Source organism: Athene noctua, chromosome 12, assembly GCF_965140245.1.
Source record: "Athene noctua chromosome 12, bAthNoc1.hap1.1, whole genome shotgun sequence".
Lineage (NCBI taxonomy): Eukaryota > Metazoa > Chordata > Aves > Strigiformes > Strigidae > Athene > Athene noctua.
The window spans coordinates 17,648,725-17,664,667 of record NC_134048.1 but is presented as its reverse complement, the minus strand read 5'-3'; the positions used below and the strand labels follow the sequence as shown (position 1 = coordinate 17,664,667).

General features: G+C 45.1%; 1 protein-coding gene across 1 annotated transcript in view; it reads right to left on the bottom strand.

Annotated features, from left to right (window-relative positions):
* The window catches only part of FAT2 (FAT atypical cadherin 2), a 47,051-nt gene that overhangs the window by 14,846 nt on the left and 16,262 nt on the right, over positions 1 to 15,943 (bottom strand). Inside the window, exons 7-16 of the mRNA XM_074916485.1 lie at positions 14,361 to 14,636; positions 13,698 to 13,908; positions 8,660 to 12,712; positions 6,257 to 6,453; positions 5,480 to 5,633; positions 4,467 to 4,700; positions 3,278 to 3,667; positions 1,732 to 1,946; positions 983 to 1,120; positions 182 to 325 (exon numbers count right to left, since the gene is read on the bottom strand). Of these exons, the coding sequence (XP_074772586.1) occupies positions 182 to 325; positions 983 to 1,120; positions 1,732 to 1,946; positions 3,278 to 3,667; positions 4,467 to 4,700; positions 5,480 to 5,633; positions 6,257 to 6,453; positions 8,660 to 12,712; positions 13,698 to 13,908; positions 14,361 to 14,636 (6,012 nt within the window). The remainder of the gene's footprint in view (positions 1 to 181; positions 326 to 982; positions 1,121 to 1,731; positions 1,947 to 3,277; positions 3,668 to 4,466; positions 4,701 to 5,479; positions 5,634 to 6,256; positions 6,454 to 8,659; positions 12,713 to 13,697; positions 13,909 to 14,360; positions 14,637 to 15,943) is intronic.

Genomic DNA, 15,943 nt, shown 5'->3' with positions numbered 1-15,943 from the left:
GAAAATGGCATCTGTTGGCAAAATATCTACCCCTGCAGATGCTACCAGTTCTTTGTGGCAATAAGCACAAAGAAACAGCATGCTTCATCTCTGTCTCACCCCTCTTCTCCAGCAGCAGCCCACGCACAAGTACCTTAGTACCCTGAGATGGACTGGGAGAACACACTGCCTCCTGGCTTACCTGCACCACCACGCTGTAGTTGAGCTGGAAGAACCGAGGAGGGTTGTCATTGACATCGGACACATGGACACGCACAGCAGTGTCACTGAATTGAGCAGGGTGGCCGTTGTCCGTGGCTCGAACTGTCAGGGAATAACTGGGGATCTGGAGGATTTGTAGTGCATAATTACTTGAAGAAATGGAGGAATGGCAGCTTTTTCACATTGATGTTTTACTCTGTTGCAGCTTGTTGAGATGCTTGAGACCATGCATTGCACTATAACAAGAGCTTTGCCCTTGGCTGAGGCTCTCCATCCATAAATCTCAAAGCACGTTGCTAATCAGCCTCACAGTAGTTGCAGAGAAGGAAAACAACTTACCAAAGATGGATGAGACTAAGCTGGGCAAACATCTGTCAACAGTGTTTTGAGCTGCTACTGTTTCATGAATGAGAGACGGTCCAGATGACCTTTGCATCTCCTCCCCATACCTGTTTTCTATAATGCTCTGATGCAGAGAAGCAGAAACCAACCATGCTGGTTTCCAGTTTGGGGCTGACTCTCACCCAGCCAGCTTGAAGCACCAGTGGAACAGAGCAAAGCCCAGAGTTGTGACCACTGAAGGCTGTATTGCCTTCCTTAAAGCCCAGCCTCCCTACATCAGTATCTAGGAGTCTAGAAAATGAATGAATAAGATGCCTTTTGCTTACAGTCATATGAGTAGATCATTCAGAAAACAGGAGGAAGTTGAATATACTGTGCTCCCTCAGTCTTTTGGGGCACATCTGTTTTAGCCTTCCTGTTCCCATTTTCTTGAACTCACCTCCTCCCTGTCCAGATGCTTAGCGATGCTGATTTGTCCGCTTTTGGGTTGAATGGCAAAATGTCCTAGCGGGTTCCCTGCCACGATTGAATATGTGATCTGATTGTTCATTGCTCCATCCAAGTCATCAGCTGACACCTGTTAGGAGAAAAAAAACTAGGACCCCTGGCCCGAAAAGGCCTTGGTCTCAGAGGAATGGGGGCAGGACCTCCTTGTCATTTAAGGGTATTAGTTTGAGCTTGCCTCAAATGAGGAGGAAGGAAGGTGATTTACCTAAGTGTCATTCATTAGTTTTTTCAGACAAAACTCAACACAGCTACAACAATGGCTTTATCCTTGTCCCTTTCCTGACTTTACTACCCCTGTGATGGTAACAGGCCGGGCAGGGAATCACATATGGAAATACCTTGGGCTCTGCTACTCTGCCCAGGGAAGCCTCTCCTTTCCCTAGGTTGGAAGAGTGTTGGCATTCTTCAGGCATTTTAGCTCTTGTGTGCAGTCCTCAGACGCCTGAGCCCTCATGAGGTATTTAAAGATGTCTTATAAAGTGAAGTGTTCTCCCTGTCTATAGAGTGTCAGGAATTCTGGCAATCATCTTTTTTAAAAGTCATGCTTAAATCTTACATGTTGAATGACATAAACCCACCAAAGTGGCTGTGTCCAAGGAAAAGTAAAGCGCAAAAGAAGAGTAAATGCATCGCACAAGTAAAAGAATAAGTTAAGACAGCTGGCCTGGTTCATAATCATACCGTGAGGATGATTTCTCCAACGGCAGCATCCTCCCGGATATCAGCAAAGTAAGGATCTTGGATGAACTCTGGCGCGTGGTCATTGATGTCAGTTATGTTGATCACCACCATGGTCACATCACTGAGAGAAGCTGAGCCCTTCCTCGTGCCCTCGATGGATAAGTAATACTCGTGACTTGCTTCAAAGTCCAAGCTCCCATTTATGTATAAGGCACCTGCATTGGCAGATGGATGGAAAAGGAGAGAAGATACTTTGAATGAGTGGCATGTGAGGTTGCTTGGAATACTGGAGATATACTGAGATGATTGCCAAGCTGCCAGCTGAAAAGTTGACTTAACTTTGACCTTCTCTGGTTAAATCAGGATACTGAAGGTCATGGCATCACATAAAACAAACTATAATTGAACTGATTCTGCCATAACCTGACTCATTCTGGTATCAAGCATTTCAAGAGGTGAAATAAACTTTCATTCTGGAAGATCTCCAGGAATCTTGATTGGAGGAGATCTGGGACAAAATGGAATGAAAGTCCAACAGTGGTATTGAAAGCTGTGACCAAAGCAGTAGTAGAGCATCACTGAACTGTGTCATAGGCAAGATGAAAAGGTGTGAGATGTAGATGCAGAACTGTACAGGAGAAAAAGGTGTGTGGCAAGACGCTGTGATTTGTAGGTGATGCAACACAGAAAGAAGGAGGAGGCTGTTAATCTCAAAAAACGAGTGAGGAACATGGACTGAAGACAAAGTGAAAGCAAAAAATAGGGGTGTGTGTGTGCAGAATGTGCCTGTGTACTTCAATGATTTCCTGGTTTCAGCACTGAAACTGTCACAAAATTATTCCCTGGAAATAACACTGTTCTGTGTCTTTTAAGACATACAAACTATTAAGATTGGTGTAGAAAAAACAGCAAGAGCCTGGCAGATAGAGAAGCACAGGAAGGCGCTGTGGATGAGGATGTTACAGCCAAGGGCAGAAGGCCATTGATGACGCAGCCAAGGGCTTGTTTCAGGTAGTTGACATTGGCCTTCTGATAAACAGCTCTTATCAGATCGCTGTGCAAACAGAGCAGTGCTTTATTTGGCTAGTAAACCTGGCTCAACACCTGCTCATGGTTAACAGATTGCTATTACCCACATTCATTGAGTGCTACCTAATAAAGCTGGCCTGTTAGTCTGTGCTGCAGGTTTTTTGTGGGATCAGGATGGAGTGACTTTTTAAATGAAACCACTTCCTCCCACATTTTGAAGTGGAAAAATTTCCCCATCTTCTTCTCCATGTATTCCTCATTCCCATGGACCTGTCTCAGGCCTCAGACATGTAACAGGCATCTTTCCATTAATGTCAGTAAGACTTGGATCACTCCTTAAGTGACTTGGCTGGCAAAATTTAGTGTAGAAGAGATTGTATTCCCTACCCTTGTGTTGGTTAAAGACAGCGAGGAGGAGAAGTGCAAGCCAAATGGAGAAGAACCAGAGAAGACGCACACAAGGGCACCTTTTGATGTTGGGTCAGCCTGGATGTGCTTGGGCATGAGATTGTCTTACCTGTGTTTGAATTGAGCTGAAATTTCCCGTGGTCATTGCCATTCACAATTTCATACTTGATGTCTGTGTTTTCTGCATTGTCCCTTGTCAAGGCTGACAAGTTGAGGACTTCTGTACCCACAGCCACATCTTCTTTTACCATGGCCACGTATTCAGGGGCCAGGAAAACAGGCAGATATTCATTTAGATCCACAACAGAGACAGTGACAGTGCCAAGAGCAGAGAGGGGCTCCGGGGTGCCCCGGTCTGTAGCACAGACTGTCAGCTCAAACGCTGAATGCTGCGAATCCTTCAGAGGCTTTTCCAGACGGATCACCCCTGTGGTTTCCTCGATTGAAAAGTGTCCGTTGGCAGAGTCAGACAGAGAATAGACCACCTCAGCATTGAGACCTGCAAGGATAAGGGACAGGCTGTGTTAATTCATGGGTAGGGATGCTGCTGGTTTTATTGCTTTTATTTTTTAATCCATTAAGACTATGTGTATTTAATTACCTTAAATTCCTAGGGAAAATGGAGGCTGTATGAACATCAAGTGTGCCCCTGCCCATCTGTAGGTTCAGACATCTAGCCACCCTCACAATCATCCATCAGCATCACCTGTCTGGATTTACTGGTGATTCTCATTTTTAATTCCCTTGTTTCTAAATATCATTTCTCTTCGTATTTGCTTCCAAAGCAGATAAATATGATCTTGCTTCTCTGTCATTGCAAATTCAGTCTCTGCTGGAGAGCTTTCTTGAAAGCTCCTTTTTAGAAGCCTTCTTACTCAGATTTCTGAGAATCTTCATGCCTTCAGAAGGACCTCCCCATCCATATCATCTACCCCATCCAGAACTAAACTTCTTTTTTTTCCTTATTATGCTCATTCTCGATCTCCATCTTTGGTAAAGTTTCTGTCCAGTTTGGATCCCAGACAAACTCTGTGTGAAAGTTTGCACTGTGCGTCTGCTACAGAGCATGTCCTCAAAGTCTGTCTTTGAGTATTTCTACAGGTATTACCTTTCCTACAGTAACAAAAATGCTGATGCCAGTCTGCTTGTCAAGAGCATGTCAGCGATGAGATCCAGGCACATCTTTGCCAAGATTCAATCATCTATACCCATCACTGTAGCCCTTCCCTAGGTTTCAAAGGTTTCTATTCAGAATGAAAGATGAACTCTACTAAAAAGTAAATCCCATTCTAACTCACCTTCATCAAGGTCCCTGGCAGCAACCACAGCAATGGGTGTCTTTGTTGTGGTGTTGTCAAAAACGGCTACGGCACAGTGGCTGGGAAAGAATCTTGGTGCATTGTCATTTGTGTCCTCTACGATCAGCGTTATATCTGCCTGGCAGGAACGGCCTCCGCCATCAGTCGCTTTGGCAACAAGATGGTATACAGGTTTCTGTTCACGGTCAAGAGGTGCAGATGTGGTCAATTCCCCTGTTGGAAAGAACAGGAGATGGTCTTGTCTCCTGCAATTGCAGATGTAGCCTAGGAGAGCTCAGAGAGGTTCAAACATGCTGCCTTCCTGGATGAACCGTGGGAGACAGCAGACCAGGCTTGAACGTGGTTTGCAATCCAGCTAATAGCAGTGATGTGTCCACACCACATTGCTCAGGGCTGTTCTCGGATCACTGCCAGCCAGTGCCCTGGCAGGGCTTGGCATGGGGAGTCCTGCAAGTTGGGCTAAACTTCATGCAGTGATTGCCATCATGGGATAAAAGCGCTCATAAATAAATTGTACTTCTAAACAACTTTGTAAACCCCACTGCATTAAATTTTCCTCAATATAATGAACGCCAAGTGATCTCTAAAATGATTATCATGTGTGTCTGGAAAGGAGGAGACCTTTGGGCAGATACACTGCCCAAGACCTGAGAAAATTTTTTTAGAGTTTAGAACTTGGGTCTTTGGCTCAAGCCAGCACTGTAATACTTGCTGATCTCTCCTCCTTGAGACCTGGCTGTTAGCAATAGTGTCTGCCCTTCATTTTAACAATGCTAATGCCAATATTTGTAAAGAAAGCTAGCAAGAAGACTCAGAGCTCACTCTATTGCAATAAACCTGGATGTTTGTCATTCCTTCCCAGCTTGGGAGAGCTGGAATGAACAGTCCTTTTGTTTGTTCAAGAGGAGATAAGTGTTGAGCCATGCCGGGAGCTGGCATTTCTCAGGAGTGGGTGAGAAAGAGGATAAAGCACCCCATTGCCCAGCTCTCACCTGTGTGAGGGCCCAGCCGGAACTCCTCTGCACCAGGGCCGTGGAGGCTGTATGTTATCTGGGCATTGCTGCCAACGTCAGGGTCAGATGCTGATATTTTCAAAATAAAAAGACCTGGCAGAGCATCTTCAGAGACTCTTCCAGTGTAGAATATCTGACAAGGACAAAAGGTGTCATTGGCATCTGAGCCATCTCCAGAATACCTTCATCCCGCATGGGGAAGAACAGACTAGCAGAAGCTTCGCAGAGAAGGATAAACCATGTGGTTTATAGGGGAACACAATGTGTCTCACATTGCCGGCTGCCGGGGTGTGGACTGGGACCAGTGAGCTCATTTCACACAAGGCTTTGAATCTCCTTTGGGAAGCAACCACTTCTGTTCTTTCTCACCATGGGTAACATCCATACCAGCGATCAGAGTAACAAACCTCCTGATGGGAATCTCTCAGCTTAGCAGGATATAAAACTTGGTAATTTACATGACCCTACCCAGAAGGCTTCCTGGCATTGTTTATCTCCAAAAATTACCCTTCATAATGCTTAGGCGCTCACTTACTGCTGGCAAACATGCTTGGAGGCTAGATTTAATGTTCTTGCTTGACATGCATCTTAATTAAAATTGCTAAGCATAATCAAAGCAACAGGATCGTGTGAGAAGAATTATGACAAGCCAAACCCTCTTCACATGCTCTTTCTGTTTTTTCTTCCTTGCTATTGTGTTCTCTCCTTCCCAGCCCCACCCCTCGTGCCCCCGATGTCCCACGACAGACATCTTACCTGGCCGCACTCGGGGCTGTTGTCATTGATATCCAGAACAAAAATTTCCACTTCAGTGGTAGCCTGAAATTTCCCATCAGAGGCCATAACCTTGAGGAGATATTTCTCTGTATCTTCTCTGTCCAGAGGCTTCTTGGAAGAAATTGTCCATTCACCCTCGATTTGGTTAACTGTGAACTGTCCCAGTACATCTCCTTCTAGAAGGGGACAGGATGAAAAAAGACATTTGCTGAGTGCTGAAAATCACAAGTGCTAAGGAAAGGGGATCTAGGTGTGTCCACTGCTGGTCCCTTAGGAGAGCTGAAGGACTTGCAGTGGTGATGCAGAGAGGGCACTGGTGTTGTATCAGGCAAGTGAGGAGCTTTTGGCCTACCTCACTGCACAGCTGAGAAACACCCTGCCTGTTCCTGTTATTCGCTGTCTGGAAGGAGGAAACAACTCCTGATTGCAAAAATGTCTCGGTAATGTTCTGCAGACGTGCATATTCATTGCCTCAAAACCACATTGTCTCGCCTTCCTAAAGCGTGTCAGTCTTTCTTGGTGCATGTTCCTAAAGGGATGTGAGAGTTGCAAATACCCTGCAGACATTGGTTGGATCTTATTGTTACAGTACCATGTATAGTTGTACTTCCTTTTAACCTATAGATGTATTTAATATATAGCTGTGCTTTCTGGGGCTACTTTTGGATTCCGTAAGAGCCAGATGATGAGAGACAGGTAAATCCAGACTAGGCAGGCTCTCCAGTCCACCAGATTCATGTCACTCCTGCTGATGTTACACAGAGTAGGTTTTAAATGGGGGTGGAAGCTTCCCCTGGAGAATCCTTCTCTTCTGGCAAGGAGCTGGTGTCCTCTGCTGAACCCACGCCGTTGGGCAGAAGGAGGGAGCACATTAGGTAATGGGAGGCAATGAAGAGAGCCGGCTGCAGGGCTTGTTTGTGTTAGACTCTGAAGGGCCTCTCACAGCCAGGTAAATTAAATTCACTCTCTTTCTGCTTTCATTTGCACTGCGGTGATGAGGTGGTGAATCTGGAGGCACAGCGAGACCTCTGCTAGTCCTTCTGATGCTGGGAGAATCCAGCCCATGCTCAGATTTAGTTTCTGCGTGTTTGAAATCAATGTGCGTGTGAACAACGGGGAGTTAGGCTCTGTGTTCACCTCCTCCTTTCTTTTGCTGCAGTGCTATGTTGCAGTTGTTTTTATACGTTTATGGGTAGAGTTTGACCTGTGTAAGGACGTAGCAGATGGAGCTTACGATATTCACCACTAAGAGAAGCGTGCATTCTCTTGGGCTTAAAGCAGTTGTAAGTTACTGCTACCTTTAAAATGGCAGAAATACAAATACATATATGGATCGAATCTTTCCTCCCAAAAGCTTGCAAATACCTAGGCATGCCATAAACCAATTGAAAGTACCAGCATTCCTCTACTGTTTTGAATGGTTACAATAATAGATAACAGGCTGCAGCATGATCTGGCTAAATGTTTTGACCCTGAAGGGTCCTCATTTGAGTTCGAACAAACATTTTAATTTGAAGTATCTGTTCCAGGTCTGAGAAAGACCCTTTGGGGTCAAAAAGTACTGTAAAATCAAGCTTCTACTTGTGCAGATGCACAACAAATGTTCCAGTATAACTTTTTTGTTGTTTTACAGCAGTGGTTAATTTTAGTTGGCACAACTTATGTTTTAGGGATTCAAGAGTCATCTTTAGTATTTCTTGTTAGCCAAAACCCACGCTAAGATTGACATGACAGTCTCAAATATCCACCTTGTGAAGTCTGCTTGTTTGTTAAGTCAAAGTGCCTTCATAAGAAAAACTTTCCATACCAGAACATTATATGCATCCTATGTGCATATATATATATAGTTATTAAAAAATACAGGCAGGTTGCACATATGTGTGATGTGTAAACTGACTGCACTGTTTGCAAGAGAAAAAGCTGGGTCACACAACTTAAATATAGATCACAGTATGTGTGAGAAAAACCTTCCTTTCTGCTGTACCGCTGCTTTTGTCCTTCCAACAGGTAATACAAATACACTGTCTTAATTATTCCTCTGTTAAGAAAGTGTAGATAAATATATCTACAATACTGCATAATTACTTATATTTTTTATTCATTTATTTATTTCCAAAGAAATAGGGAAAATCAGTGGTGAGATAGTTATTATAATGATAATTTAACCACTGCAGTTAGTTATCAAAGAGGTTTGGATACCCCAAACTTATTTAACTACAGAGTCCATCTCATGACAGAGCTCAGGTTTCATCTGCTTCTGATAGGACTGTCAGTATAATGCTATTTCTGTATTAATGTTCTGTAAGACAAGGTACAAAATCCTCACTTTGAGATGACACTCTGTCTTTGCTCATTCAAGATTTAAAGTCAGGAAAAACTCACCAGTTATGTAGCATGTGACCTGCCGGTTCTGCTCAGAGATGTCTGCATCGATGGTACTCAGTGTGACAACGACCTGTCCTGGCTCCGCATTCTCAATAACCGATCCTTTATAGAAATCTGAGGTGAACTGTGGAGCATTATCATTTTCATCAGAGACAGTGACCTCCACCAGGGTTTGGGAAGAGAGCTGGACTTTCCTGCCATGGTCAGTAGCCACTACATAAAACCGATAGATCTCCTGATCTTCACAGTCCAGCTCTTTTAGTGTGGTGATCCACCCACTCTCACCATCAATGGTGAAGAGTCCTCGGAGATTACCAGATTCTGCTTCCAGACTGTAGGTCACCTGTCCATCATTCCCCATGTCCTGATCGTTAGCTGTCACTTGAATGACTGTGGTTCCTGACGGCATGTTCTCCATGACAAAAGCTTTGTAGGGATCTGCCTCAAAAATAGGTCTGTTGTCATTGACATCCTGCACTTGGATGTTCACAGAGACCAGAGAGACCAGCTCAGTCTCCTGATGTGAGCAATGAGCCATAACATCAATTTGGTACCACTTGGTGGTCTCATGATCCATGGCCTTTTTGATTTTCAAAGCCCCCGTTTGTTCATCCAGTATGAACACCTCATCCTTGTTACTTTCTGTAGTGGTTCCCTTCACCAGGCTGTATATGATGGGATTCTCTGCAAAAGCTTTGACTGACCCTATTTCTGATCCCTCTGGAAGATCCTCAGATGCAGAGAATGTATAAAGGGGCTCAGAAAACCTTGGCAATGTCACCTCCCTGGGGACAATCTGAAGATTCACCGGGACAAGGGAGTTCCAGTGAGGGGGTCTGCCATCTTCCGCTTTCACCTTGAAGTTAAAGGCTCTGTTTTCTAAACCAACAAGACTCTCCTTGACCTTAACAACCCCAGTGGCAGCATTGATCTCCACAAGGTCTTCTGCGACATCTTCCACGGAGTCAACAGAGTAAATGACATCTGCATTTGCACCTTCATCAGCGTCGTAAGCCAGTACCTGGATGACAGGGGAGCCTTTGCTTACATTAGACTGGATGGACAGTGTGTATTCAGAGGCTTTGAACCGAGGTGGGTTGTCATTCTCATCTGTAAGAATTATTTTGACAGTGCAGAATGCCACCTTCCCGCCCCCATCCTTGGCCATGACTTTAATGGCAATGACTCTCTCTGTTGAATTTTCCCTGTCCAGTTTTTGGAGTGTGGCAATATGGCCTTTATTGTCTATGGAGAACTTCTCATGGGCGAGTTTATTTATGATGGTATAGTCTATGGTGCCATATGGGCCACCATCTGGGTCAATAGCCAGCAGCTCAATCACTTTGGTACCTATCTCAGCATTTTCTGCCAGCTCTGCCTCGTACACATTCTGCTGGAAAGAGGGACTGTACTTATTGGCGTTTGTGGTGTTGATATACACAGGCACAATGCTCTTGAAAACTCCATCTGAAGCAGAAACCCTGAGATTGTAAGATGACTCCAAGTCCTTTTTGCAGCGGTTGAACATGGATATTATTCCAGAAGTGCTGTTGATAGTGAAATGCCTATTGTCATTGCCCGAGAGTATCACGTATTCCAGGCGGGTGGTGTCTCCACTGTCGGGGTCCAGGGCCTGGACTTTTATCACGATGTGCCCACACGTAGCCATTTCACTTACCTTGGCTTCGTACTGAAGCTGGCTGAATTCAGGGGGATTGTCATTGATGTCTGTTACATCTACGATTACCAAGGCATCACTGCTAAGTGGAGGCATCCCATGATCTACAGCTCTTACTTTCATGCGAAACTGTTGATTTTTTTCATAATCAAGTGCTTGAGCTGTTGTTATTTGCCCTGTGTTGGCATCAATATTGAAGAACTTGGTAGCATCTGAACCATCATCCAAGATCTGATAGGAGACCACTTTGTTTCTGCCTGAATCTTTATCAGAAGCAAAGAGCTGGACAACAGGGGTCTGTGCTGGCAAACTCTCTGAGACAGATGCTGTGTAGATGATCTGAGAAAATATGGGGGGGTTGTCATTAATGTCCTCTACCTCCACCTCTACTCTGGCTTCTGAAAAGGACCCTAGAGCCGTGTCTGTGGCTCTAACAGTGAACGTGTGTTTTGTCTCTAGCTCATAGTCCAGCTGGCCCGTGACAGTAAGGACACCAGTTTTGAAGTCAGTGCTGAACAGTTTCAGGGAATCTTCTTCTACAACGTTGTAGATGAGGCGCAAGCCTTCAGGGCTGCGAGCCTGTATGTGGAGGATAGAAGTGTACAGGGGGATGTTTTCTGGCACCTTCACTCGGTAGTACAAACTTTGGAACAGAGGGTTGGATTTGTTCCTCACACTGATCACAACCTCCTCTACAGCATGGAGGGGAGGCTTGCCTTTGTCCTTAGCAATGACTTGGAGGTTGTATTTATTTAAAGCTTGATAATCAAGAGGCTTCTTAAGTGAGATGTCTCCGAGGTAAGGGTCAATCCAAAAGTATTTGTAGTCCTCTGCAAATGAGTAGGTAATGGCTCCGTTATCCCCTGTGTCTTTGTCTGTTGCTGACACCTGAAAAAGTACGTCACCTGGCTCTGTGCCGTCCTGCACCGAGGTGTAATATGGCACATTCTCAAACTGCGGTGGATTGTCATTGACATCCTCTACATAAACCTTGACCATGGCCTGGGACACTCTTGGTGGTTTTCTATTGTCCTTCACTTCCACAGCTACCTCATGCACGTCTTGTGTTTCGCGATCAAATTTCACACCCTTGGTCTGGAGTACTCCAGATGCTTGGATCATTTTGAATCTTTCCTTTCCATTCAAAAGCGAATAGAAAAGTGGTTCATTTAGCTGATAACCCTTGACCCCAAGAACAGTGAGAGTCTTCTCATCTGTAGAGTTCTCCATCACAGTTGCTGTATACATGTCTTGATCAAATTTTAAGCCTGTACCTTGTGCTTGAGTTAAATTTAGCTTAACCAGAGCAGTACTCTTATATAAGCCATCACCAGCTCTGACTGTGAGTTCACGGTAGCTTCCCAGGCCAGTAGCATTAAGAATGGAGATGAGACCTGTGAGTGGATGAATATAGAAAGCATTATCAAGGTTCCCTTCCATGATGCTGTAGGTCACCTCCGAATCTGCATCTTTTGCCTGCACTGACAAAAGCTCCATCCCTGGGTGGGCAGGTAGCAACACAGAACGCTCATAAATGTCTTTGGAAAAGACTGGAGGTGAATCATTCACATCTTTAACATGGATTGTGACCTTGGCCGGCTTGGATGCAAATAAGCTGGGACTTCCACTGTCATGTGCATGTACACTGAAGTGGAAAACTGGGGTGAGTTCATAGTCTATATCAGCACGACTGGTCAGCGTCCCTGTGCTGGGATCTACTGTGAAATATTTCAGCGCCTCCGGTTCCAAAATCTCATAGACCAGCAGAGCATTGGAGTCTTGATCAGCATCTGTTGCATGGGTCACAAGGGGAGCATTACTTTCATCCAGCACCATGCTTTGTGATGGAGCATTCTCCATGAGCCAGCCAACGAAGGAAGGCTTAACGAAGATGGGCACATTGTCATTCTCATCTATGACATAGATAAGTACTACTGTGTCCGTAAATGCTCCGGCCATGTTGGTGCCACGGACTTTCAACTGGTAAAAAGATACCTGCTCAAAATCTAAGCTCTTCTGAGTGGAAATAAGGCCTGACTGATAGTTCATGGAGAATACTCCATCTCCATTCCCATCTTTTATTTCATAGCTGACTGGTGACAAGCTTGTGGCTGAAACCTGGATCAGAGGAGAGCCAACAGCAGTGGATTCACTGATCTCTGTGATGTATTCGGCCTCTGGAAATTTTGGAGGGGTTCGATCAGATGGTCTAATGCGGACGTGTACTGTAGCAGAATCTTTAAGCTGGGGGAACACCTGATCTTCTGCCTTTACAATAAGAGTAAATCGCTCCTGCCTGGATGGGTCCAGTTTCTGGGCAACTGTAATAATTCCAGAATATGGGTCGATGCTAAAGAAACCTTCCCCATTACCTGCAAGAAGAGAAACTACAAAGTGAAGAATGCAGACACCCTATTGGTTTTGGTTTTTTGAACCTCTTTTCCACAGATGTTCCTGATTTCAGACCTAATTAACATCTCTTTCTTTCACTGGGAGACAAGAATCTTCATTAATTTCTAAATAATTTTCATTCTAAGAACAATTAACCCATCGAGATCTACAAGCTAGCTTTTAAATCAATCAAAATGTGAATTAGAGATAAATACCCTTCTAATTTGAGCATATTTAGTGGTGGCAGAGCATGGGCTTGAAGCTTTTGCCTCGTGTGCAGAACATGGTAGCACAGACTGTACTAGTTTCTTCAAGCCCTGTCATGCTTATAATTACCAATACTTCAGGAGCAATTAAATTCCTCAGTCCTTGATCTAAATTGCAGTGAGAAAGATGGAGCAAAGGATGCCTTGTCTCCTGCAAAGTATTTACGTGCTAAATAGGCAGTGTGGCACAGACATAAATACTTAAGTTTTAACCTTTAGAGTGAATGATAAAATACCGGCCTACTGAGCTTATATGACCCAAACCCACCATCAACCAATGCTGAGAGAGTACTCATCATTCCTCAAGGAGGTATTTCTTGGTAGAATTGGTGGAAGTGATGACGACTGTTCTAGGAGTTGGAATATTTTTGCCTATCAGTTGAACAGGGATCCCTCCCTCAGTTCCCATGGATGAGAAGAGCAGATTTTAAGGTGACTAACTCATCCAGTCACATTTTTTCTTAGACCAGCGACCAAACATTGAACTGTCTTCTAAAGGAAGGATGTTAACATTCCATAACATGGAAATTACTTGTTTGATCTAGATCTTCTCTGGATAGGACAGAAAACATATTTTAGAACTGTGCAGCCGTTTTCTTTGCAACAGGTAGAGAAAGCTGGTCAACTGTCTGGCCACCAGCTAGAGGACAGAAATGCAGGCATGTTCACAGCCTAAACTGTATTGTTACATGTCTCTCACCTGCCTGAAGGGAATAGTGGATTTCAGCATTGGCTCCTTGGTCCTGATCAAGGGCTCTGACTTGTATAATCTCTGTGCCCACCACTGCCGAGTCCAGCACTTCTGCTTCGTAATGGATGCTGCTGAACTGGGGAGGGTGAAGGTTGCAGTTCTCCACATGGATGACGACTCGAACAAAGTTCCTCTTGATGGGGACCTCCTGGTCTCGTACCTGAATGACAGAGGAAGAGCAGGTATGGTCATGCTCGGGGAGTGGGTAGTCTTGCCTGCACCAGGCTTCTAAGTAGCTCATCAGGACTCTTACAGAAGGTGGTGTTTTTCAGTGATACCAATCCCTTGGGTGGGAATGAGCCTGTAAGTTTCAGCACCAAAGCTCAGTCTTGAACTTGAAAACAAACATTAACAATTATTCATGGTGCTTTCTTGTATAAGAATCCAGTGGCCCTCCAATGAAATTAGCAGGTGATGGGCTCAGCACATGGTTAGAAGAAAAGAGGGTGTTACCTAAATTTATTCAAGATGGTTATAGAGTAAACATTAACACCCTCTTTCCTGTTGTTCTAGAGAATCCTCCCTCAAAGACTAGAACCAGTTTTAATTTCTCCAGTGACCCATATACCCTGTCCAAGCTGATGGACTCAGCAGGGTTTGGCTAGGACTCACCATCACTGTTAGGGTGTGCTGAGGCATGGGCTGGGAACTGAAGCCTTCTGCTGTTGTGAGGACCCCACTGCTTGGATCCAACTGGAAAAGTCTGGTGCTTTTGGGGTCCACGCTACCATGGATGGTGTAGATGAGCCCCTTGCCTTTGTCCTTGTCTGTTGCACTGACTTGAAGGATTTCCCTTCCCGAGGGGGTATCTTCAGGAATCCTCACCTCGTAATGGCTCTCCAGGAACTGGGGACGGTGCTGGTTGATGTCAATCACGTGGATAAATGCCTATGGTTGAGACAGCACAGTGAGGGCAGCAGGGACATGGGAGAAACCTGATTTATGCAGCCATGTAAAATCTCAGCTACCAATCCCTCTCGGGTGTAGCCATGCTCTGAGCCTTGTAACCATCACAGCTTTTCAACTTCTGGAGCTTTGCCATCCACGGTGGCTGGGAGCCCTTCTGTCCTTCTCTCCAAGGAACTCCTGCTATGCTTTCCCTTAGAGATTTTCAGTTTGCTTCCTCTCTTTTTTTTTTAATATCTCCAATCTGGCAAGCCCTTCAGACTGAACGTGCTTGTATTTGGCACACGGAGTAACCGTCACAGCCTGCCATGGAAATAGCAGTTGCTCAGCTGTGGTGCCAGCTTTGCGGGCTGGTGCCTCCACAGCCACTGGCCCTCATTAATTACACACCAGAAAGCTGACAGAGAGGGGATGTTTGGTAGAGGAAGAGGAGGGGCTGGCCTATCTCAAGAGCAGCACGTGTAGGAAGAACTTATGCCGTAGCAAAGTTTGTGGTCTGCACGTTTTAGCCAAATCTTCCCCTCTGCATTTGACAGCAAACCCCTGTGAATGGCCTGCCTGAATCCTGCCTGCAAAGTCACCTAATTTCTTCTGTTTGGTCTCCTACCCTGACTGTCCTGACCCCCCTACTGGTGTGTTCACTGCATCTTAGGAAGTCCCAACCAAGTGTAATAATTTGCTTCCTCTAGCAAACCTGAACATGCCGTGGGTGTTTTGCACAAGCAAGTATTCTGACATCTGCTAGCGGCCTTGAGTGCCAAAATAAACGTAGGCATGAGCTGCAAGGTGGCAGGGAATGCACACCAGGCAAGGTGGGGCTTTGTTTGTTTATTTGGAACAATACTTAAAGATATTTGAGATAGCTAGCCATCCATTAGCATTGCCTTTCACGGGAATGGTAGTGTTGCTCACTCATCATACCCTGCAAACCTCCACGGTGAATTTCCCACGGTAAGCGTCACTGAGGGGTGACTCACATTCTATGTCTTCCTGTGCAGTGAGGTCTGGATTTTTGGTTGCTTACGTGTGGAGAAAATGGTTGGTGAAAGATCAAGCCCTGAATACCCCTCCTGAGGGTAGGTAAAGATGGGCAAACCAGCCCTTTTAACTGGGGCTCAGGGACATGCCTGAGAGCAGTGTCTCCTTTCACCAGTGCTTGCTTTTCATGTGGCAACTCAGAGGACACAGGATCTCTGCAGTTGTTCCACTCACCCCCTGGCTCTCTGTGCTGATATATTATCAATGATAATTGACCTCACCTCTTGCAGATCTGTCTGTGATGGCTTTAC